Below are 25761 nucleotides of genomic sequence, written 5' to 3'. Positions count from 1 at the left end.
CAGTCAAGTTATAAATACAAACGTAAATGGATGTGGGTTAATTAGTTTTAACTGGTAAATATTCTTACCTTCATGTTTGCAATTTTCTTTGCATCCAAATGCTACAACCATAAAACCATAAAATCTTCAGACAGAGGAGCAGAATTAGGCAATTCTGCCTATCAAGGGCAGATTTATAAACTGATTTATTTTCCTTCTCAACCTCATTCTCCTGCCATCTCCTCGTAAACTTTGATTCCCTTATTAATCAAAAATCTCCACTCACCCTGGACATCTCTCTTTCCCCCACTCTCATCGGGCAGAAGATACAAAAGCCAGGAGGAAGCAGATACCACCAGGCTCAAGGACTCTTCTGTCAAGGGGCCACTGTTATTAGACTCTTGAATGGATCTCCTGTACAATAAGAAGGACTCTTGGCCCCACAATCTACCTCATTATGATCTTGCACTTTATCATTTACCTGCACTGCACATCTTCAGAAGCTTTTACATTTTATTCTGCATTGTTATTGTTTTCCCTTATTCTAACTCAATGCACTGTGTAGTAATTTGATCTGTATAAACAGTATGTAAGACAAGTGTTTCACTGTATTCTACCAGTTTCTCACTGACACTTCCTGTGACTGAGCTAGTCTGAGCGCTTGAGGTTCATTCAGACAGCCTCTTTAGGTACAAGCTGTATGCACATTCATGGAACTAAGATTAGAGAACAAAGGAAGACTAACACTATTACAGTGCCAGCTGTAAGATCAGAGTTCAGTCCCACCACTGCCTGTGAGAGGCTTGGATATTCTCCCTGTGAGTGTATGGGTTCCGTCCAGGTGCTCTGGTTTCTACCCACATTCCAAAGATGTACAGTTAGGGTTAGTGAGTTGTGGGCATGCTATGTTGGCACCAGAACTTTGGCAGGCTGCCCAGCATAATCCTCACTGACTTGATTTGAAATGACGCATTTCACTGTATGTTTTGGTGCACATATAACAAATAAAACTAATCTTTACCTTCACAAGCAAGAGAAAATCGGAAGATGCTGGAAATCCAAGCAACAGAACTGCTGAAGGGTCTCGGCCTGAAACATCGACTGTACTCTTTTCTATAGATGCTGCCTGGCCTGCTGAGTTCCTCCAGCATTTTGTGCCTGTTACAAATAAAATACAAGCTGTGTTTTAACTGTTATTAGTATTTGTAACTGTTTTAATAACTTGACAAAGGTTTAATATGATGTAGCAGATATTGTGGAGTATTGTCCACTATCTAAGGGGTGAAGGAGAGCTAAATATTCAAGATAAGAAGAAAGAAATAGAAATTGGGGATGTCAAGAGAGTACAAATATTGATATAGCCCTTAGTTACAGCAGGAGTCTTGTTTTACATAATGTCCTCCATTACCGTATGGAGCAGAATCATGGAGCATTTACAATAGACACCTGAAATCCCTGGAGCAATACCACCAAAGGATCTGACCAAAGATATTGAGGATCAGCTGGAAAGAAAGATGCATGAGCATCAGTGTTATGGAAGCAATATGAATAGCATTTCCATCATGACAAAGCAATACCAATTCTGATGTCATGACAAGTCATGCCATTCAGATGCCTAACTCACGTCTCCCCAAACAGATCCTTTACTCCCAGTTGAAGGAAGGGCGGTGAGCCCCTGGTGGGCCAAGGAAATACTTCAAAGAAAACATCAAAATTAGCCTGGAGAAATTCAACATTAGATCTAAAAATTTTCCACTCAACAGATACACCTGGAGGAAATCTGTTCAAAAGGGAGCTGTGTTACATGAGAATGACCACCGCTGTGCCTCAGAACAAACAGCAGCTGTGAAAGCAGAGACTGAACAACCAAAAGACCCAACCACTAACCACAGCAACTTACTCTTGTCTACACTGCACCAGAGTATGTGGGTCCCAGATCAGCCTCCACAGCCACCTGAGGACTCACTGATAGACAACCCCTTAGGAGAACATCATACTCAACTCAAGTGATCACAATGCAACGAAAGCAGGAGTATAAAGGGAGATATCAACGATAGTAATGTAACTTACAGTAGTTTGTATGTCTTGCACTGTATTGCTGCCACAAAAACAATACATTTCTTGACACATATCAGTGTGATAAACCTGATTCTGACTATGATTCTGATCAATTGATCCACTCTGGGTAGAGTTACAAGAATAAGGAATGCAGAAATCTGGAAGGAGTTGGAGAGTTATATGGAGAGAGTTTGGTTCACTGGATCTTGTAGGTACAGAGTAAAAGCATATGGATTTAATTTGCAGTATGGAATCCAACTGAGGAACTGAGAGAGGCTCTCTATCCACCAACAGATATACAGATTCCTGGATGGAATCTCATCCAACTGTTCCTTTCTTAATTATATGTTCTGTTTATATCTCACAGATGGCCAGAGTCGAACAATTTACGAATATCACAGGGTGGAAATGGACAAGACAAAGATTAGGAGCAACTCTGCCTTTGAGTTCACTCCAGTTTCCAGTAAGTTACAATCTCAGGGTTCTGTACATTCCGCCATTACAGCTCTCCACTGTGTGTGCCATCTCCTGTTCCATGTGACCTCTGTATGTCTCTCCATTTATGGCACCAAAGTAAATTTACTATCAAAATACGTATACACACAGTTCATTAGGTACACCTGCTCATTAATGCAAATATCTAATCAGCCAATCACGTAGCAGCAACTCAATGCATGAAACCGTGCAGACGTGGTCAGGAGGTTCAGTTGTTTTTCAGACCAAACATCAGAATGGGGAAGAAATCTGATCTAAGTAACTGACCATGGAATGATTGTTGGTGCCAGATGGGGTGGTTTGAGTGTCTCAGAAACTGCAGATCCCCTGTGATTTTCACACACAACAGTCTCTCGCGTTTACAGAGAATGGTGTCAAAAACAAAAAAGCAATCCAGTGAGTGGCAGTTCAGAGGGTAAAAAATGAGAGAGGTCAGATGAGAATGGCCAGACTGGTTTAAGCTGACAAGAAGGCAACAGTAACTCAAATAACCACACGTTACAACAGTGGCATGCAGAAGAGCACCTCTGAATGCACAACATGTTGAACCTTAAAGTAGATGGGCGACAGCAGCAGAACATATAAACATAAAAACATATACTGACATGAGATTCATTTTCTTGCAGGCATTATAGAAAAATAAATAAATAAATAGAATTTATGAAAATTATACATAAACAAAAACTGAGAATGAATTTGCCAAAGAAGACAAACTGCAGAAATAAAAAAAATAACACTGAGAACACAAGTTGTAGAGCTGTTAAAAGTGAGTCCATAGGTTGTGGAATCAGTCCAATGTTGAGGAGAGTGAAGTTATCCATGCTGGCTCAGGCGCCTGATGGTTGCAGGATAAAAACTGTTCCTAAACCTGGTAGTAATAACATGAAATAAGCACTTAAGAAAGATGGGGTTGCTGGTATCAGAAGCTGAAGGCAGGGTTGCTTTGTACAAAGTCCACTGGATTTTAGAGCTGAATTCTCAGAAACGAGGTTGGACCTATGTCAAAGGTTATCATGCAAAGCAGGAACCTGGCCTACTTATTCTGAATAGAGGTGAGACAAGGATCTGTTGAGTAATCCACTTACAGTTGGTTATTTGAATACATTAATACAGCTGGCAGTTTATTGGTCATTTTAACTACGTTTGTAGAAACATCCAAGTTTCTGAAAACTAATGGGAAGTACTGGATCAACGGGGTGTCTTGACTGCACTGCTCCTGAGTCACAGTGGTTGCAAGAACTTTGGCAGAGGGTGACAGCAGTTTTTGAGTTTTTGAGTCTCTCTTTAATGAGAGGTCACAGATTTCTCACAGGGCCAAACTCCACATTGTGATGAGTGTTAATCAGGGCCCCCCTTCTTTTACACAGAACTATAAAAGTTTACTCACACATAAAATACACAAGATATAAGGATTTACAATAACAATTTTAAATTAAAATATGGTTACTACTATATATAATATACTCAATTCCCTGGGGGGAGGATGTCCACTATTCCTGTAAATCCCACACTGCGCTCATAAATGACCACATACTCCCTCTCTAAGGACACCCAACCGCAAACGCGACCCTGGAAGAGGTGCAGGCAGTTGGCTCGAGCAGAGCCCTCGACTGTCTGCTGCCTGGACCCATGAATGGCCATCTTGGCCAAGCCTACCAGTAGATCCCCTGAGCGATTAATCAAGGCCCCTCCACTGGTATGACCTCCAGCAAACCTTTCCAAAGGTAGGATGGGACATAATTGCCAGGAAAGCCATGGAACTATTCCAGACATGCCCCTTCACTGAGATGGAATCCTAAAATAAGAACCATTCTTGTAGACACAAAGGATTCTATGAATGTTGGAAATCCAGAGCAATGCACATAAAATGCTGGAGGAATGCTGCCATAGTTGGATGCATCAGCAAGGGAGATGAGGCTGAGTACAGGGCTATGGTAGGAAACTTTGTCACATGGTGTGAGCAGAATTATCTGCAGCTTAATGTGAAAAAGACTAAGGAGCTGGTGGTAGACCTGAGGAGAGTTAAGAAACCGGTGACCCCTGGGTGGACATGGTGGAGGCTTACAAATACCTGGGGATACGAATTGACAATAAACTGCACTGGTCAAAGAACACTGAGGCTGTCTACAAGAAGGGTCAGAGCCGTCTCTATTTCCTGAGGAGACTGAGGTCCTTTAACATCTGCCAGACGATCCTGAGGATGATCTACGAGTCTGTGGTGGCCAGTGCAATCATGTTTGCTGTTGTGTGCTGGGGCAGCAGGCTGAGGGTAGCAGACACCAATAGAATCAACAAACTCATTCATAAGGTCAGTGATGTTGTGGGGATGGAACTGGACTCTCTCACGGTGGTGTCTGAAAAGAGGATGCTGTCTAAGTTGCATGCCATCTTGGTCAATGTCTCCCATCCACTACATAATGTATTGGGTGGGCACAGGAGTACATTCAGCCAGAGACTCATTCCACTGAGATGCAACACAGAGCGTCATAGGAAGTCATTCCTGCCTGTGGCCATCAAACTTTACAAACTTGGTGGGTCAGACACCCTGAGCCAATAGGCTGGTCCTGGACATTTCCTGGCATAATTTACATATTACAATTAATTATTTATGGTTTTGTTACTATTTAATTATTTATGGTGCAACTGTAACGAAAACCAATTTCCCCCAGGATGAGTAAAGTATGACTATGACTATGACTATGACTATGAACACAGCAGTTTGGGCAGCATATGTGGAGAGGAATAAACGTGAACATTTCAGACCCAGACCCTTCATCAGAACTGGAAAGGAAGGGGGAAGAAACCAGAACCATCCTTGTAGATGCAACTTTGATAGAATCTATCACCATAAAGAAATTGGCTCATTTTCCAACTTGATGTAGCTGCGGTGTTAAGAAGTACTGGCCTGTACTGATGTAAATGCAGACCAGTGAGTGAGCCTGCCCAGAGAGCTCATTATTTCAGTCGCTGATGCTGCTTAATTGACAAAGTGTTCTGCTATCCTTCATCATTGCTAGCTGGATTCATTGTCAGACCACAGTCAGACAGGGACATATTTCACAGTACCGTTATAATTAGTATTCTTGTAGCAGGAAACTGTGCAAACAACTAACAAGCTTCAAAAGACATATTTATTTATTTACTTGCTTGTTTATTTATTTATTCATACATTCATTTATCTGTTAATTAATTATTTTATTAGAGATGCAGTGCAGAACAGGCCTTTTCGACACAACAAGCTGGGCCACCCAGCAACCCACCTATTTAACCCTAGCCGAATCACAAGACAATTAACAATGACCAATTGATTTACCAACCAGTACGTCTTTGGACTGTGGGAGGAAACCAAAGCACATGCAGGAAACTCATGCTCTCGTGCGAAGAATGTACAAATGTTCTTACGAAGAACATCGGAACTGAGCTCTGAACTCCAAATTCCAACACCCCGAGATGTAGTAGTGTCACGCTAACCGCCACACAATCATGGCTTCCCTTTTCGATCTTGGAAAGAATTTTTAAGTTTAGAATTGCAAATATGTGTAGATTGATTCTTAGAAAGCTAAAGTATATATCAGTGTAAGCAGTTTTAGGCACCACACCTTAGGAAGGAGGGAGTGCAGATTGACTTTATTTCTTCATATTTTTCTCTTACAAGTGTCTCATTATTTATTGCCCCTCATTAATTGCCTTTGAGAAGATGGTAATGAGCTTCTGCTTTGAACTGCTGCAATCCTTTTGGTGAAGACCAGAAGAGCATAAGACACGGAGCAGAATTAGGCCATTTGGCCCATCGAGTCTGCGCTGCAATTCCATCATGGCTGATTTATTTACCCTCTCAACCCGATTCTCCTTACCTCTCCCCATAACCATTGATGCCCTGACCAATCAAGAACCTGTCAACCACCACTTTAAATATACCCAATGACTTGGCCTCCACAGACATTTGTGACAATGAATTTCACAGATTCACCACCTTCTGGCTGAATAAGTTCCTCCTCATCTCTGTTCTAAAGGAACCTCTTTCTATTCCGAGGTTGTGCCCCCAGTTGTAGAATCTCCCATTCCACATCCACTCTGTCGGGAACTTTCAATAATCAATAGGTTTTAAGGAGACCTCCTTCATTATTCTAAACTCTAGCAAGTACAGGCCCAGAGTGATCAAATGCTCAGTGGCTCACATAGTGCTGTTTGGTTGGAAATTCCAGGATTTTTACCCAACGCTCATGACGAAACAGTGATACAGTTCCAATGGTACATTAGCTTGCTGAAGTGTGGCAGTGAGTATTGGAGCATTATGTGTAGTACATGGAGTATTGCCTGCAATTCTGATTGCCCCATTACAAGAAAGATGTAGCGGGTTTGGAAAACGTGCTAAAGCAGCAGTCCCCAGCTATCGGGCCACAAAGCATGTGCTACCAGGCCGTGAGGAAATGATACGAGTCAGCTGCATCTTTCCTCATTCCCTGTCATGCACTGTTGAACTTGAACATAGGGTTGCCAACCATCCCGTATTTGCCGGGACATCCCGTATATTGGGCTAAATTGGTTTGTCCTGTATTTCCCCTGCTAAGGTAGAGCATTCCTATTGTGCCGAAATGGCATAAAGTGAAGAAGCAATTACCATTAATTTATATGGGAAAAATTTTAGAGCGTTCCCAGACCCAGAAAATAACCTAACAAATCATACCAAATAACACATAAAACCGAAAATAAATAACACTAACATATAGTAAAAGCAGGAATGATATGATAAATACACAGCCTATATAAAGTAGAAATATTGTATGTACAGTATAGTGGGGAAGATGAAGGCAAAACTGATTTGTGTGGAAAAAAATCAGCACGTATACGCATGCGCACACAGGTGCCCGCGCGAGGCTTCATGGTCATGGTATCCTTTCCTGGGGTAAAGTGTCCCGGGATTTGACTGCTACTTTTGTCCCTTATTTGGGAGTGAGAAAGTTGGCAACCCTAACTGTAAAAGACATGTTGAGGTGAGTTTATCCCTGCTTGAACACCGCACCCCCCCCCCCCCCGGGTCGGCTGGTCCGCCAGAATATTGTCAATATTAAACCGGTCCGCGGTGCAAAAAGGGTTGGGGACCCCTGTGCCAAAGAATTTATCACGTTCCTCCCTGGATTTGAAGACATGAGCTTTAAGGAAAGTTTGGACAAACTTGAGTTGATTTCTTTGGAGTGGCAGAGGCTGAGGGGAAACCTGGTAGAAATTTATAAAATTATGAGAAGCATAGATAGTTAAGACTGTCACAATTCTTTTCCCATGGATAGAAATATCACATTTTACAGGACATGCATTAAAGGTGAAAAGGGCAAAGTTTTTTTTACTACAGAGAGTGGTGAGTGCCTGAAACAGGCCACCAGGGCTAGTGGTAGAAGCAGATATAATACTGGCATTCAAGAGACTGTTAGGTAGTCACACGAATGTTGCAGGGAATAGAGGGTTTTGGATCATGTACAGGCAGAGAGATTTAGTTTTAATCATATCATCTCAGTGCAGACTTTGTGGGAAGAAGAACTTGTTTCATGTGCTGTACTGTTTTATGTTCCAGTTAGAGTTCTGTACTTTGCACACACACTAGCCTCAGTGGACAGTGGGCGAAGGATGTCAATGTTGTTCTGTGCCAATCAGTGGGCTGTTTTGCCATGGTTTGTCAAGTGCTCCACTCCTCAGGCTAAGTGGAGAGTGTTCCACGGCTGTCTTTACATGATAGAAAGGGTTTGGTGAGTTAGAAGCTGAGCCGCGCACCATAGCACACCCAACCGACCAACCAATTGACTGACCAACCAAGTGTAATGCCCTGGTTCACATCTTTACTGTTATGCTGCAGATATTTCAATAGGTTGAGTGAACTCGGCCTTTTCTCCTTGGAGCGACAGAGGATGAGAGGTGACCTGATAGACGTGTATAAGATGATGAGAGGCATTGATCGTGTGGATAGTCAAAGGCTTTTCCCCAGGGCTGAAATGGCTGCCACAAGAGAGCACAGTTTTAAGGTGCTTAGAAGAAGGTACAGAAGAGATGTTAGGGGTGAGTTTTTGTATGCAGAGAGTGGTGAGTGCGTGGAATGGGCGGCCGGCGATGGTGGTGGAGGCGGATACGATAGGGTCTTTTAAGAGACTTTTGAATAGGTACATGGAGCTTAGAAAAATAGAGGGCTGTGGATAACCCTAGTAATTTCTAAAGTAGGGACATGTTCGGCACAACTTTGTGGGCCAAAGGGGCTGTATTATGCTGTAGGTTTTCAATTTTTGTATGTATTTCATTTAGCAGCTCTGTAATAGCAGTCTATTCTGCTTTCAGTTTGTTTGGGTTATTGTTGAAGATAAGGAATGTGTGCCATCCAATTAGCAGGAGGTTTTCTTGGTTTGGGAATATGAGGTTGGTCTTGGGTTTGTGTTCAGCGGGAGTTGGAAAGAGAAGACGCTGGGGAGAACCAGTCATAGCATACGATCCGGTGGGAGACCTATTTGTTCGAGATGGATTGCGAGTGACGTTCGGAAGGTGGTGTGGGCATTCACGTTGACTAAGGGTCAGTGTGTGAGTGACAGAGAAGTTCAAGATGAGCTCCAACTTGTGCACATTTAACTGTTTAATTAGAATGGGCCCTTTTCTTTTTGTTATTCTTTACTAACCCTTTGGTTAAGATTCATAAATATAATTCCTTTAATTGTATGCAGTGTGCTGTCTGTTATTTTGTGGCACTAATTTGTAACAGGGTAGCGAATTACACAGCATCCACACAAACCGGGGTTTGGTTGGGGGGCGGTGGGCTCGCACCTCAATCTCATATATTTGGCAGGGCCGGAAATTGTCTTCCCTAGGCTTACACAGCCAAGGAAACCAGAGTGTTTCATTGTGGGAGTATCGTCTCTCTAGTGTCTCTCCACTGTCTTCTCTCTCCATCTTCCGCTAAACACAAGCCCAAGACCAACCTCACATTCTCTCACCAAGAGAACCTCCCACTAATTGGATGGCACACATTCCTTATCTTCAACAATAACCGAAACAAGCTGAAAGCAGAATAGACTGCTATTACAGAGCTGCTAAATGAAATACATACAGCATAACAGTAAAGATGTGAACCAGGGCACTGCACATGGTTACGGATGCCGCAGGGGTGGAGCAGGGGGTTGATAAAATGACAGGCAAAGACCTTGTTCTAGTTCAGACTAGCACTGACATAACGGCAGTAGAACTGTCTGGTACTATTGGGGCCCGGGAGAGGGGGGCCCATGGGCTGTCCATACTTTCCGGGAGGAGGGTAGTGAGGTGAATGTGCTGAATCACAAGCCGAGTCTCCCATAACAGGGGGTGGAGATTTCAAAGACTGGTTGCTCTCATTTCTGCAGAGTGAGGGGAAGGAGTGGTCTGATTTGGAATGTCTAATGAGTCCCCAAATGAGGAGTGAGAATTCTGAGTTGGTATCAACCCTTACCTCTGGCAAATAAATGGCCCAGTGCATAGGCAGAGGGTTCTAGCCATCAAAAGCCGATAATGTTCTCAGGAATGAAGCCCATCCCCGAGGGGAAAGAGGAGTATGAGATGTGGTTAGAGCAGACCTCTCAGATGCTGGATAAGTGGCAGTGATTTGATGCCATAAAAAGACAGTGAAAGTTTGAAGGCTGCTGATGGAGTGAGATCCATAAAGACACAGAACCCCTTTGCTACTTCGGCAGGCTACATGCAAGTGCTAGAAAATGTGTTTGGCCTGACAGGAAGCCCAATAGAGCTTATGATAGGGCTTCAGAACATGTTTCAGGAGAAGGGGGAGAAACTTTCCACCTACATTTTCCGGCTAGGGAGGCATCTGAGTTGCTTATCATTCAAACCGCTGAGGTGAATCAGTTAAGAATGGACCAATTGACAAAAGGCACCAAGTCACAGGACCTGATCGCTTGGGGTCTCTGAATGTCTCATAAGTCGTGTCCCCCCTCCTTCGTTTGTCAAACTGACCAGAGAAATAAGAGAGGAGGAGAATGCGATGGAGGCATGGGAGGCCTCTGTCAGCAGGGTACAGTCCTTGGTAGTAGCCTCCTTGGCTAAAGTGACCACTGATAGCCCACCCCAGGGAGTGGTGAAGGAGCTCATGGCAGAGTTTAGGACTGAGATGTCCCGGTTGTTATCAGTGGGTGCGGCCACCCCGCATAATAAAGCTGACAGGGAGTCGGACCCCTGAGGGAACAGACTAATAAGAGGGGTGCAAGTGAATGGGGTCCTGCGAGAAGGGGAGTGACCAATATTGTCTGTTATAACTGTAGTGAAGAGGAACTCGTCAGGCAGGAGTGTGAAGGACAGGAAAACCCTCGGAGAGTGAGCCCCCGGGTACCTAAGCAGAGGGACCAAGTGAGGGAACAGGCCTGGTGTCTCAGGGGGAACGCATTCCCAGCAACATATCAAGAAACACCCTGAAGCAAAAAGCTCTATTCCTGAAGGCTTAGTGGGGCCGAGTTCCAGTGTATTGCTATGGATTGAGGGTATTTATGCAAGAGCCATACTTGACACTGGCTCTCAGGTTACTCTGCTGTACCATTCATTTTACAACAGGCAGTTGATGCATTTACCACTGATGCCACCCAGTTTGCTAGAGATCTGGGGTCTTAGTACAGATGACTATCCGTACAATGGTTACTTGTCATTGAAGCTGGAGTTTTCGGAGGCAGATGTGGGAATAGCTGAGGTCCATTATACATTAGTGCTGGCTTGTCCGGACCTGGTTGAGAAAGACAAAGTTTCAATTCTCATGGGGACGAATACTCCTATTGTGAAGAGGCTAGTGGCAGCCTGCAAGGAGGATGTTGGAGAGAGCTTTCTGAAAACATTGTCCATTCACCCTGTGTTCCTGAGCATAAATGAGAGACTGTGTGCTTCACCCAGTCAAAATCAGTCGTGTTATGGGCTGGGGAAGTAGCGAGAGTCATGGAAAACTCCAAATTTCCCAGAATGCCTGAGGCCGAGGCCCTCTTGGTGGATACTCCAGAAGACCACGAAGAGGAGTCAGGCCTACCTGCTGGGGTACTGGTGAGGCCCAAACTGCAGAAGCTCTCAGTTGTACAAGTGAGCAGGATGACAGTGAGTGTCAGGAACACTTCAAGGTGGGAGGTCACCCTCAGGCGGGGGATGCCAATGGTGCACCTCTTCCCAGTGATGGTAATGTCTAGTGTCCCTGTGAGACAAGCCAGGGAGAAACTCTCTCTGAAAAAGGGGAAGTTTTCTGGTGATTCACTTAACTTTGGGGATTCCCCGGTATCTGGTGTTTGGAAGAAGAGGCTGATAGGGAAAACGTTGAAGCTGAAAGATGTCTTTTCTACTGACGAGTTTGATGTGGGTTGTTCCAAGAGCACTCACCACACCATATGGGTGACAGAGGACAACCCGTTCAGAGAAAGGTCAGGGTGATTGGCGCCTGCAGAGGTGGAAGACGTTCGGCAGCATCTGCAGAATTTGAAGGAAGCTGGGATCATCACTGAGTCCAGAAGCCTTTATGTGTCTCCAGTAGTGGTGACCAGGAAGAAGAATGGAAAGGTACGGATGTGTGCGGACTATAGGACTCTGAACAGGCGTACAGTCCCCAACCAGTATACAGTCCCAAGGATCGAAGGCGTGTTGGCGTGCTTGAGTGGTGCGAAGTGGTTCAGTGTGCTGGACTTGAGGGGTGGGTATTATCAGATCCCCATGAATGAGGATGACAAAGAGAAAACGGCATTTATATGTCCACTGGGATTCTTCCAGTTTGAAAGGATGCCCCAGGGCATCTCGGGAGCCCCTGTGACTTTCCAGCGTGTCATGGAGAAAACTGTGGGGGATATGAACTTTCTTGAGGTATTGGTGTATCTGGATGATCTCATAGTATTCGGGTTCACCTTGGAGGAACATGAAGTGAGGCTACTGAAGGTACTGGGCCACCTGAAAGCTGAGGGGTTAAAACTTCCCTTGGACAAGTGCCAGTTTAGCAAAACATCTGTCAACTATGTTGAGCACTTAGTCTCACGGGATAGAGCAGCTATGTGTCACAATGGCGGCATTGGGAGCAAGGGTGGACCCAAATGCAAGACACATCTTGTGAGGTTACTTAGATTTAGTTTATTGTTCAATACCAGGAGAGCTAGGCAGGAGCAGGAATAGTGAACTGGACAAGGACTCAGGACTACAACTAGGCTGGGACCAAGGGTCTGGGCTAGGACTCGGAATCAGCTCCCAGAACTAGAAGAGACATGAAGAGGCTAGGGCATGGACTCCGAGCCCGAGACTGGGCAAGGACCCAGTACCTGGGTCTTGCCTCGGGCTCGGATCTCAGAACCAGGCATGGATATGACATGGGCTAGGGAGAGGAGGAACATGGAAAACAGAGCCTCGGTCTCGGGAGAGCAGGTACATGGAACCATGGACACATACACAGAACACGGAGTCAGGACCCCTCCTTGGAAACAGGACATAGGGCCGGGACTCACACACAGAACAGAGAGCCGGGACCCCTCCTTGGGTACAGGACATAGGGCCAGAACTCATGACCCCCGCGGGGCAACGGCAAGACAGCCTGACTTACCCCACGGAGGCAAGGACAGGACAAGACCAACACGAAAGCACACCAGACAGTACCTATCTAGCTCCGGCGATAGAACTAGACTGAAGTGCAGGCGAGGGCTGCGGACGAGGGCTAGAGGCGAGAGGGGCAGAGAAGGGATTCAGACGGCGGGGTAGGACAGGAATCACAGACCGCCAGGGCCAGGACTTGACTTGGTGCTTGAGTGCCCTGGGAGCCAGGACTTGACTTGGAACTTGAATGCCGCCGGAGCCAGGACTTGACTTGGAGCCTCAGGGTAGTGGCGAGCTCTCGACTCGACCCGGGAACAGTAGACAGTGGTTCTTGATTCCCTCCGGCGGGTTAACTGACGGACCCACCTTGATGAGGAAACTTTGCAGGCTCGCTTTGGCGAGGTAAGCTTGACAGGGTTGCTCCGGTGAGGAAGGGTGAATTACCGGCACTCGCTTCAGCAGAGACTAGGCTTGCTCCGGCCAGATGACATTGGCACGCCATACCTTGGTGACTTTGCAGACGCTCCCGTGCTGAACAGCTGAAAGCCGGAGACTATAAACTACCGGTTCAGCCGAGCGTTAATTGCCTCTAATCACCAAAGCCGAGGGACATGGGAAAACAGGGAATCAACGGTCCGGATCGTAACATGAACAAGGTAAATTTAAAGGGACCCCAATCCGGACCGTGACACTATGGATCCGTCTCAGATAGAGGCAGTGAGCACATGGCCAAGGCCACAGACTTTGAGCGCCCTGCACTCGTTCCTTGGATTCTGTGGGTACTATCAGAGGTTCGTGAAGGGCTTACCATTTAAATCAGCTTCTGTGCGGTTATCCTCTCTTAGGGAAGAAAAGGAGGATGAGAGGAGAGGATGTTAAAGATGTGATTCTGTGGAATTTGTTGCCATGAGTGGCTATGGGGGCCAAGTCATTGCGTGCATTTAAGGCAGAGATAGATAGGTTCTTGATTAGCATCAAGGGTATGGGGAGAAGGCAGGGAAGTGAGGATGACTGGAAGAATTGAATCAGCCCATGATTGAATGGCGGAGCAGAATCGATGGGCTGCATGGCCTACTTCTGCTCCTATATCTAATGGTCTTAAGATTATCTTAGCCCTTCAGAGCCTTTTGGAGTGAGATAGGATGTGAAGTGTGAAGAGGTCTTTCAGTTGCTGAAAGAGCTGCTGACGAAAGTGCCTGAGCTGGCTTTTGCAGATCCCTAGTTGCCATATATATTGCATACAGATGCCAGCAGTGAGGGCTTAGGGGGGGTGTCCTGAATCAGGGTCAAGGCACAGGGTTAAGACCTGTCACGTTTGTAAGCCAGAGTATGTCACCCTCCAAGTGAACTACCCCACACACAAATTGGAGTTCCTGGCATTGAAATGGGCTGTGGTGGATTAGCTAAGTGACTACCTATAATGTAATTAATGGCTCCATCTGTCTAAGTAGACAACGGATACGCCCAGTTTAGGACTCAATTGGGTGTGGAACAGCGTCGGCTGTGGCTGAATAAACCGATTCTTGAGCGGCAGTCCCTGGCACAGCTGCTGCACACGAAGGCTGATGTCTGCAGCTGGGTAGTCACTGCCTCAGCTTTCCTTCTCTCTCTTCTGTCCGACCACAGTCGAGTTCGTTTTTCCTCTGTATTGGTCATGCCTGTACGTACAGCCTGTCACCAGGTGCAGCAATTTGCAGCTGTCTCTTCCCAAGTGTCCACCCTGATATCAGCAGACTTCAGGTCATGTTTACAAACGTCCCCGTAACGCAGCGGTGGGCGCCCTATGGGCCGGGATCCTGCGGCGAGTTCTCCGTATAGGATGTCCTTGGGGATGCGGTCATCCTGCATGCGGCGGACGTGGCCAAGCCAGTGCAGTCGTCGCTGTGTGAGAAGGACATACATGCTTGGCATGCTGGCCTGATCCAGGACGTCCTTGTTTGGCACGCTGTATTTCCAGGAAATGCCCAGCATCCGACGCAAGCACCGTAGGTGGAAGACGTTGAGGCGGTGCTCTTGGCGCGCATAGGTTGTCCAACTCTCGCTGCCGTAGAGAAGAGTACTCAGTACGCAGGCTCTGTACATTGCAATCTTGGTGGCTGTGGTGAGCTTGTTGTTTTTCCACACTCTCTTTTACAGCTTGGCCATAGCAGCGGCGGCTTCCCCTATTCGCCTGTTGAGCTCTGGATCGAGGGACAGGTTGCTGGAGACTGTCGATCCTAGGTAGGTGAATTCATCTACCGCCTGCAGGGTGTGGTCACCGATGCTGATGCTGGGGGCTTCGCTGACGTCCTGGCCCATGATCTCAGTCTTCTTCAGACTGATAGTGAGGCCAAACTCTCAGCAAGCATGTGCCAGGGAACTGACTAGCCTCTGGAGACCAGACTGTGCGTGTCATGTCAGGGCGGCATCATCAGCGAAGAGTATCTCCCGGATCAGGACCTGACGCACCTTGGTCTTTGCTGTGAGGCGTGCAAGGTTGAAGAGCTTGCCGTCAGACCTAGTGTGTAGGTACACTCCATCATCAGATGTCCTGAAAGCGTACAACAGTATGAGGGAGAAGGAGATCCTGAAGAGTGTCGGGGCAAGGATGCAACCCTGCTTCACTCTGCTTTGGATGGGGAAGGGCTCTGAGGATGATCCATCGAATTGTACTGTCCCCTGCATGCCGTCATGGAAAGAGGCGATGAGATTCAGCAGCTTTGAAAGGGCATCCGATCTTCTTCAGGAGTGCGAAGAGGACTCTTCTGCTAACCAGGTCAAAAGCTTTGGTCAGATCAATAAAGGCAATGTACAAAGGCTGCCTCTGTTCCCGGCTCTTCTCCTGCAGCTGCCTGAGTAAGAAGATCATGTCGATGGTGGATCTCTCTGCTCTGAAGCCACATTGGGACTCAGGATAGACACATTCTGCCAGTGTCTGCAGTCACTTCAGAACCACTCGGGCAAATGCCTTGCCAATGGTGTTCAGCAGGAATATGCCTCTGTAATTGTTACAGTCATTGCGGTCTCCCTTATTCTTGAACAATGTGATGATGTTTGCGTCTCGCATGTCTTGGGGAACTGATTCCTCCTCCCAGCACTGGCAGAGCAGCTCGTGGAGATGGCTTAGGAGCACTGGTTTCCCGCACTGGATCACTTCTGCAGGGATGCCGTCTTTGCCTGGTGCCCTGCCGTGAGCAAGCGAGTCGATGGCCTTGCTGAGTTCTTCCTCTGTTGGGGGCAGGTCCGGCTTTTTCATGACAGGTAGAGCAGGGATACTGACAAGGGCTGACTCAGTGACCATGTTCTCAGTGGAGTACAGGTTCTGGTAGTGCTCGGCCCACCTCTCCATCTGCTTGGCACGGTCTTCGATGACTTCACCATCTTTGGACTTCAACGGAGCCATCTTGCTAGCAGTCTTTCTCCATCCCCTCATACACGCCTTGCACGTTGCCACAGTCGGCGCAGGTCTGGATGTTCTGGCACAGGTTCTGCCAGGAGTCAATCGCGCAGCGTCTAGCCGTCCTTTGATCGTTGTTTCTTGCCATTCTCAGTACAGTGAGATTCTTTCCTGATGAGTCTCTTTTGTAATTGATCAGAGCTTCTCTCTTGGCATCAACGACAGGTTCCATCGCAGACAGGTGAGATTCAAACCAATCTTGGTTTTTCCTCTCCTTCTTCCTGAGGGATGACATGGCGGTGTTGTAGATAGACGGTGTGATGAATGAATTGCCACCTCTCCTCCATGGTTGTGGCTGTATTTGCTTCGAAAGCCGCTTCCATTTGGTAGTTGAGATTCGTGTGAAGTTCTGGGTTCACTGCCTTGGCAGTGTTGATACGTGGGTGTCCTTTCTGCTTGGTGTGGTGGATCTTCTTTGGTTTCAGTCAGACTTTGCTGCACACAATGGAATGGTCTGTGTCGCAGTCTGCACTGTGTAAGCTGCGTGTTAGAAGCACACTGTTGAGGGCAGCTCTTCTGGTGATGATCACGTCCAGCTGATGCCAGTGTCCGGAACTTGGGTGTCTCCAGGAGACTTTATGGCGAGGCTTTGTCTTGAAGAACATGTTGGTAATGCACAGCTTGTGATAGGAGCAAAGCTCCAGCAGTCTCTGGCTGTTGTCGTTCATCTTGCCAACGCCAAAGTGTCCAAAGTGAGCTGTGGTCAGATCCGACTCTAGCATTGAAATCACCAAGCAGAATGATGTGTTCAGATTCTGGTATTTTGCTGGTCTTTTGTTTCTTGAGGTGAGCCCAGCGCTGGAGCGTAGACACTCAGGATGTTCACTTTACCGGACGACGTTGAAAGGCTGAGGGAAAGGATGCATTCTGACCCACCGGTGGAAGGAACTATCATGGATAGCAGGCTGTTCTTGACAGCAAAGCCGATGCCATGCAGTTGGGGTTCCTCAGGTGGTCTGCCCTGCCAAAAGAAGGTATGGTCCCTCTCCGGCAGCACGCCGTCTGCAGCAAGCCTGGTCTCTTGCAGTGCTGCTATGTCGATGTCCAGCCTCCTCAGGTCAGAGACAGCGATTGCTGTTTTCCTGCTGTCGTTGATCTGCTGCAGGTCGTCTGCGAGGCCAGGGCACATGGTCCTAACGTTCCAGGTGGCCAGTCGCATGACTGGTGGTTTCTTCTTTCTTCTCTGTGGTTTGCCTGGTGCAGTGATAGCTGTCTGGTTTTCGATGCAAATCTAAGATCCAAGCACCCATTGAAGCAGGCAGACAGTGGCGAATCAGCACCCAATTGTCTGGGGGCTGCCCAGATTGAGGCGGGCAGTAGCTGATCAGTGAGATGCAGTGATCTCTCCCACTGTCGGAGGCAGCCCGTAGTGCCCGTACCTTATGCCAATCAGGGTGGACTTATAACTCATAGCTGCTGCCTCCTGTGTTGGTTTTGTTGCTTTGCAGCAGGACCGGAGTGACCTCTCCGGGGCGCAGACCTGGGCGATGAATGTGGAGATCCTGGGCTGCCCAGACATCATGATCCCCCTCTCAGCCTCGCAGATGTGATCCAAAGGAATGCGAAGCAGTACATTTGGCATTAGCTTGGCTGCAGGAGCTGCCAGGAGGTGACATGATACGTCACCCAACTGCCTTAGGGGCTCCACTCCGGATTTGTGTAGGGTTTACTCCTCAGCCTTCTCTTCTCCTGAAGATACCCACAAGGCAGTGGGATCCGTAACCCTGGATAGGGACCCATACCGGGTACTGTCAGCCGGAGCCGGCTGAGCCCAGGACTCGTGTAAGGCAGGGTTGTCACACCCTGTAGTAGTGACATATGGAGCCACTACCCACTATCTATCTATATGGTGCCAAATTTGTGGTGAGGACGGACAACAACTCAAAAACCTATATCCTGACCTCGGCGAAACTGGATTTCACAGGCCATCGGTGGTTGGCGGCGTTGTCTGCCTCTCATTTCAGCCTGAAGTACCGGCCGGGAAGCAGGAACATTGATGCTGATGCTTTGTCCCGACGTGCACATGAAGGACTGGACAGGGACGGAGAGTGGGAGAGCGTTCCTGCCCCTGGGGTGAAAGCCATGTGCTAGTTTTCCATCACGGTAGGCAGAGGAAAGACAAGAGCAGAATCGAGTGGTAGATCATTTGAGAGCTTCTAACGGTGCCATTCGACAAGTTTACTGCAATCTGGCTGCTCTGAAGACAACACAGATGCCAGAATTGAGCCCTGGCGAAGTGGCAGCCGCTCAGCGAGACGACCTGTGCATAGATACCATTTGGTCAGCGATTACGAGAGGGGACGTGGCCGAAGCAGACAACATGAAACATGTTGTGATGCCTCCATTACTGAGAGAATGGCCCAGATTGGAGTTGAGGAACCAGATCCCATACCAGATCACGTCGCCTCAGAACCAGCCTCGGCGTTCCCAACTGGTCCTGCCTGAGAAGTATCAGAAGATTGTGTTGAAGTCACTTCATGATGATGATGACCATCAAACTTTACAACTCCTCCCTTGGAGGGTCAGACACCCTGAGCCAATAGGCTGGTCCTGGACTTATTTCATAATTTACTGGCATAATTTACATATTACTACTTAACTATTTATGGTTCTATTACTAGTTATTATTTATGGAGCAACTGTAATGAAAACCAATTTCCCCCGGGATTAATAAAGTATGACTATGACTATGACTATGACTATGACTTCTGGCCAATGTGGGGGTTGAAAAGACCTATGGGTTGCTCAGAGATCGGTTCTACTGGCCCTGAATGAAACCGAAGGTCGAAGAATACTGCAAGTCGTGCATTCGATGTGTACGGAGGAAGACGTTGCCTACGAGGGCAGCTCCCTTGTTCCACTTACAGAGTACGGGGCCCCTTGACCTGGTGTGTATGGATTTCCTATCAACAGAGCCAGATGCCAGCAACATGGCGAATGTCTTGGTCATTACAAACCACTACACCAGATATGCTTTCCCTGCCAAGGACCAGAGGACGTCCACAGTGGCCAAAGTGTTATGGGAGAAGTATTTCATTTATTATGACCTCCCTAGGTGAATACATAGTGATCAGGGATGGGATTTCGAGAGTAGGTTCATATATGAGTTACTGAGCATGCTTGGAGTTGGGAAGTCAAGGACTACGCCTTATCACCTGTAGGGTGATTCCCAGCCCAAGAGGTTCAATCGGACCTTGCTAGACATGCTTGGAACCTTGGAGACCTTGGAGGTATGATCAAAAGGTTAGGTTCTCCTAACTCATGCCGGGAGACCGAGTCCTCATAAGGAATTTGGAGCTACCTGGGAAGCATAAGTTGGCTGACCGCTGGGTGGCTACGCCCTGTGTGATGGAGAGTCAGATGCCAAATGTACCAGTTTTCCAGGTGAAACTAGAGGATGAGAATGGGCCAGTCAAGATTCTCCATCAGAACCACCTTCTACCTCTGGGACAAGAAGTGTATGTTGAACCAGACCCTGACCTAGACCCTACACCTAGTAAGAGGACTCTGCGGTGATGTGGGGAGACTGAAGGACAAGGAGCAGGAAAGATTCGACTGGACCCCGCCCCGATTCCAACTTGGAGGATGAGGAAATGGGGGTGTGGTATATGCTGCGTTTTGCTAACTCTCCACTAATTTGAGGAAGAGAATCCCAACCCTTCTCACACTGAGGCAGGTGAAAGCGGGGGGACTATCTGTGAACAGGCAGGTTTTCAGCAGGACCCCGAAAGGGGCGGGGCTGGGCTCTAAAGTAACTGGGGATGAAGCTGAGCTGAGCCAAGTAGCAGAGGGGCCTGAATTGCCGGAAGGCACGAGTTAGAGACGGGGGAGGCCTCGCCATGTAAACCAGGAGTATCCCAAGGAGTGTCTGAAACTGAAAACATAGATGATAGGATACAGAGGTCTCAAAGAGTCAGGAGACCTCCAGGTTGTCTGGCCTATGTAGCACCGGGAGAACAGAGGGTTGCGACTATCCCCCTAGTGAGATATGTCACGACCATTTACAAATGGATTGGAGGTTCTGACATCACAAATTCCTTTGTTATTAATGACAGGATGACAAATTATTTCAAAGTCATGAAGACATGACTATTTGTGGTGGGGGGAGAATGCAGTGCCCTGGTTCACATCTTTACTGTTATGCTGCAGGTATTTCATTTAGCCGCTCTGTAAGAGCTGCTGTTCTGCTTTCAGCCTGTTTGGGTTATTTTTGAAGATAAGGGATGATGTGGAATGTGTATCATTCAATTAGCAGGAGGTTTTCTTGGTGAGGGACAATAAAAGTTGGTCTTGGGCTTGTGTTTGGTGGGAGATGGAGAGAGAAGACGCTTGGGAGAACCAGTCGTAGCATACGATCCGGTGGGAGACCCGGTTGTTCGAGATGGATTGCGAGCGATGGTCAGAAGTTGGTGTGGGCATTCACGTTGACCGAGGATCAGTGTGTGAGTGACATAGAGGTTCAAGATGAGCTCCAACTTGTACACATTTGACTGTTTAATTAGAATGGGCCCTTTTCTTTTTGTCGTGAACCAAGGCATTATACTCTCCCCCCACCACAAATATTCATGTCCTCATGACTTTGAAATAATTTGTCATCCTGTCATTAATAACACTGTTTGCAAAGGAATCTCGTGATGTCAGAACCTGTAATCTTTCTCGTAAACGGTAGTGACGTATCCCTCTAGGGGGACAGTCGCAACCCTTGTTCCCCCGGTGCTACACAACCAACCAACTGACCAACCAACAAACTGACTGACTGACTGACCAACCTACAACCAACCAATGAACCACTGATCAACCAATCTATTAATCTACCAATGAATCAAATGACAAACATTGACCAACCTGCCAACAAACCTACCAACCAACCTACCAACCAACCAACTGACCAACCAACCGATCGACCTACTTATCAACTAAACAACTGATAGATCAACTAACCAGCCTACCAACTGACCAATGACGAACCAAACAACCTACTGTCACGTGACCAGCAACAATGAATATAGAATTGAATTGAGCCAGATTTTATAAAAACAAATATTTATTAAACTCTGCTCAATATATAAAAAATAAACAAACGAAAATCTTAACTGGAAGTAAACTGCTATGTGGCTATTTAACAAACCGCCACTCAGTACTAGTTCTTAAAGCGGTAAATGCAAAAACAGTTCTTAAAGCGGTAAATTCAAACACAGTTCTTAGAATGGTAAGTTTGAATATCCAAGAGATTTATACAATCAATCAGGAGAGACTTTCCTGAAGTAAAGAATTCCTCGAAGACACAACATCACACCAATCCCAGCCGGATCCTGCCTTCTCCGCAGGTTTCACGATGATAGAAATAAAACAGTTTAAAGGCACTGGCCTTTCCCTCCGGATACTAGACCCTGCACAGCCTTTTCTGCCACTTTTAGCAGAAACTATCTCATGCAGATCACTCTTTCTTGAACAAATTTAATAATGGTGGATCCTTTCAACCGTGGAACGACTCCTTCAGGTTCCCGTCTCCACTCTCCAATACTACTGAAAAGATACATCAACAAACCTGGCAGAAATTGGTTAAACTGCCGGTCCAGCACTTTTGTACCTTACAATAAAGCGTAAAGCTCTATTTTAAATCGAAATTGCGTCATAAGGCAAATACACAGCGGAGCGGAGTCTCTGGTTTAGGTTCTAACTGGAAAGCTAACTGCGTCACCCCAGGGGTCTCCTTTTATACCCGTGGTGAACATGTCATCACGTGACCTCACATTGGTGGGAAAATTACATCATGTGACCTCTGTAAGACCATTACATCATCCTCATAAGACAGTCACAAGATATCCATGAGGTATGTAACACTACCAATCTATCAACCACCGGATCAACTAGCCAACCAACCAAACAACCACCTAATCAACCCACTAACCTACCAGTAAACTAACCAACCAATTGACCAACCAAACAACCAATCAACCAACCAACTGACCGACCAACCAACCAACCAAGTAACCAATCACAGTATTCTTCTTGTGACCCAGTTTTAATCTCCTTACTCTTTTCTGGTCTCCAATAATTCTAATTAAAATAACACTTTTCACGTGATCACATAGTACTTTACAGCATGCAAAGTACTTTTTTCAATGCAAGACCATAGCGGTGAAGGAAATGCGGGCACAATGACTCACAAACAGCAAACTCACACAATTAGTAGCACAGTAAAATCGCATAATAGCTACTCTCAACTATTGATACCTTGTTGAGAGTGCAGTCAGGGCCTCTGTGTAACATGTCACTAAAACGCCTGCCTCTGTCAGTTAGTTCAGTGTTCCCTCAGTACTAGGCTGCGACATCAGGAAAGATTTCCGTGATCAAGTCTTTAGAACAAGACTTGAACCTTTAACCTCCTGCTCATCTAAGCCACAGCTGGCACCCTTAAGTCCAATGTGCTATGTAGGATACAGCTGACTTGAATCACTAAAGCGGTGTGGGTGAAAGCCAAGAGTCTTTTGAAAACATAGGATTAAATCCTGAAGTCAACTTAATGAGGGTCTAGGGAGCTAATGGGATAAACAGGAATGTGGCAGTATCCGGAAGGAAGGGTGGAGGCTGTAAACTTTGACTATGTTAGTTCCAACATGAGTGATTGAATACACACATTGCTTCCATGTACCTTGAAATCTACTGCACATGTTCACAACTAAATACAGGCTTCCTAACAGTGAAGTAAACAATGTTTTAAAGTGCATGACAATAAAAGTAATGTAAGAAAACTATGGAGGCTAATAAGGTCATATGTGATGACAAAGGTAGACAAAATTGTGAAGTGTATATCTAGGGGTACATGCAAGCAGGCTTTTTCTACTATTGTTGGGTGAGACTGGAACTGGAGGTTATGAATTAAAGGTAAAAGGTGAAATGTTTAAGGGGAAACTGGGGGGGGGGTTCTTCACTGACAGAGTGGTAAGAATATGCAACGAGTTGCCAACAGAAGTAGTGAATGTAGATTTAAGTTCAACATTTAAGAGATATTTGGATAAGTACATGGTTGGGAGGGATATGGAGGGTTACGGTCCATGTGCAAGTCGATAGGACTGGGCAGAATAATAGTTTGGCATGGACGAGATGGGCTGAAGGGCCTGTTTCTGTGCTGTATACTTTATGACTCTATGACAGTATTATAGAATTAACATTGACAGCACTGGAGATGGGGAAGAATTCAGCTTAGGGTGGAAGCCAAGAAGACTAAGAATTGATAATTTAGTGTTGAATAAAAGATCTGCAGGTTAAGCTTTACCATGATGACGTGAAGAACATTTCTGCTCTCTTCTTGTGAAATTGCTCTGTTAAATGTTTACAATGGAAGTCCTCTCTCCTCTCCTGCAGATTCCTTCTTCTTCAGCCCTTTACATTTCTCACCTATCACCTGCCAGCTTCTCACATCATTCCCCTTTCCCCACCCACCTACCTTCCCCCTCACCTGGCTTCACCTATCACCTGCCAGCTTGTACTCCTTTCCCCCCCACCCACTTTCTATTCTGGCCATTTCCCCTTTTCTTTCCAATCCTGATGAAGTGTCTCGGCCTGAAACTTCAACTGTTTATTCCCATCCATAGATGCTGCCTGATCTGCTGAGTTCCTTCAGTATATGTTATGTGTTACAATGGAAGTGCTTTGAATCCCATGGAGATATTTGGTTTAACTCCTGTCTTCAATTATTCCAGGCTGATTTGGGGTAATTCCCTCCTAATGATTTTGGTGCAGTGATTAATTCCAGAGATTACTTTTTTTCCTGTCTGTTTCCTCCAGTAATTCACTGAATTCATGCAGTCCTCTCCTCTCTCTTACTCACAGTGTGTCTGCAACATCTGAGTTGTAACGCCTGTGTCAATGCTGAGGAGAGCTTCAACTGCAGTTGGTGTGGTGTACTCCAAAGGTAAGACTCTCCTACCCTTCCCCATCTATTCCTTGAAGCTTACTTAAAGGGCAAAGCACTCATCTAATTGCTAGTCTTCCAAACACAAATTTATTGCTTTGTTTTCACTAAGATATCTTTGAATTATCTCATGCTCAAAGAACAAAGCCCTGATTAGATCTCAATAAGAGTTGGTGAGCTGACCATACTGACCAAAGTGTCGTCAGCTATCTGGAAATGGCAACTATTGCCGTCTGAAGTGGGCAACCTTGGCCAGGTCTAGAGTTCAGTGTGGAACCACCCAGCCCAACCCCAGGTAAACAAGTAATGGCCTAGCACACTGCCCACCCATTACTTGTTTATCCAGAGTTGGGCTGGGTGATTCCAGATTGCATTCTAGACCTGGCCAAGGTTGCCCACTCCAGACAGCAATGGTTGTCCATTCCAGACAGCTGACCAAATTGAGCCCTTAGACCCGTGTGTCCAAATCCTCAGTATCAGTTCATTATATTAGTGGGGCAAATTACCGCAAAGCTCACAGACGTGAAGCACAGCTGAGGAGGTTGCCAGTTCAGCATTGGATTGCGAGTGGTGAGAAATGAATGAATTGGAATTGGTTTATTATTATCATGTGAACTGAGATACAATGAAAACCTTTGGTTTGCATGCCATTCAGACAGATCATTCCATAGACAAATCCACTGAGACAGTAAAAAATCAAAACAGAATGAGAAAATAGCATTACAGTTTTAGAGAAAATACAAGACAAGTAGACAAATAAAGTGCATGAGCAGTGTGGTAGATTGAGATCAAGAGTTCATTTCCAGTCTATGAGAAGTGTATGCAAGAGTCTAATAGTGCAGTGGGATGGAAACTGTTCTTGAACCTGATGGTTCCTGCTTCAGACATGGAGCAATACAACAGGGATGATGTCCATGCCAAACGTGACACTCACCCAGCTAGTCCTAATTCACCAATAAAAATGGACTTACTCATCTGGGTTTTACATCTTTTCTCTTTCAAATTTCCATTACCTTCTCATCTGGAATAGGATAAATGTCATAGAGTCATACAACACTACAGCCTGTCCATGCCAACCTAGTAATCTGCCTAGTCCCATTGATCCACACCTGGACCATAGCCTCCATACCCTTCCCAAACATGTATCTATCCAAACTTCTCTTAAATGTTGCAATTGAAACCACATCTACCACTTCGACTGGCAGCTTGTTCCACACTCACTACCTTCTGAGAGAAGAATTTCCCCCTCAAGTTCTCCTTAAATATTTCACCTTTCACTCTTAACCTTTGACCTTTAATGCTAGTCTCAACTAACCTCAGT

At 46.2% G+C, this 25761-nt stretch overlaps 1 protein-coding gene across 2 annotated transcripts in view; it reads left to right on the top strand.

The window, feature by feature from the left end:
• Window positions 1-25761, top strand: part of LOC140191385 (plexin domain-containing protein 1-like) — a 618167-nt gene that overhangs the window by 314269 nt on the left and 278137 nt on the right. For both annotated transcript variants that reach the window (XM_072248762.1, XM_072248761.1), the window contains exons 8-9: window positions 2405-2500; window positions 24359-24440. In XM_072248762.1, the coding sequence (XP_072104863.1) occupies window positions 2405-2500; window positions 24359-24440 (178 nt within the window). The remainder of the gene's footprint in view (window positions 1-2404; window positions 2501-24358; window positions 24441-25761) is intronic.

The sequence above is a fragment of the Mobula birostris genome, chromosome X (genome assembly GCF_030028105.1).
Source record: "Mobula birostris isolate sMobBir1 chromosome X, sMobBir1.hap1, whole genome shotgun sequence".
In the NCBI taxonomy this organism is placed as follows: domain Eukaryota; kingdom Metazoa; phylum Chordata; class Chondrichthyes; order Myliobatiformes; family Myliobatidae; genus Mobula; species Mobula birostris.
The sequence above is the reverse complement of the archived record's forward strand: the minus strand, read 5'-3'. Positions and strand labels throughout refer to the sequence as shown.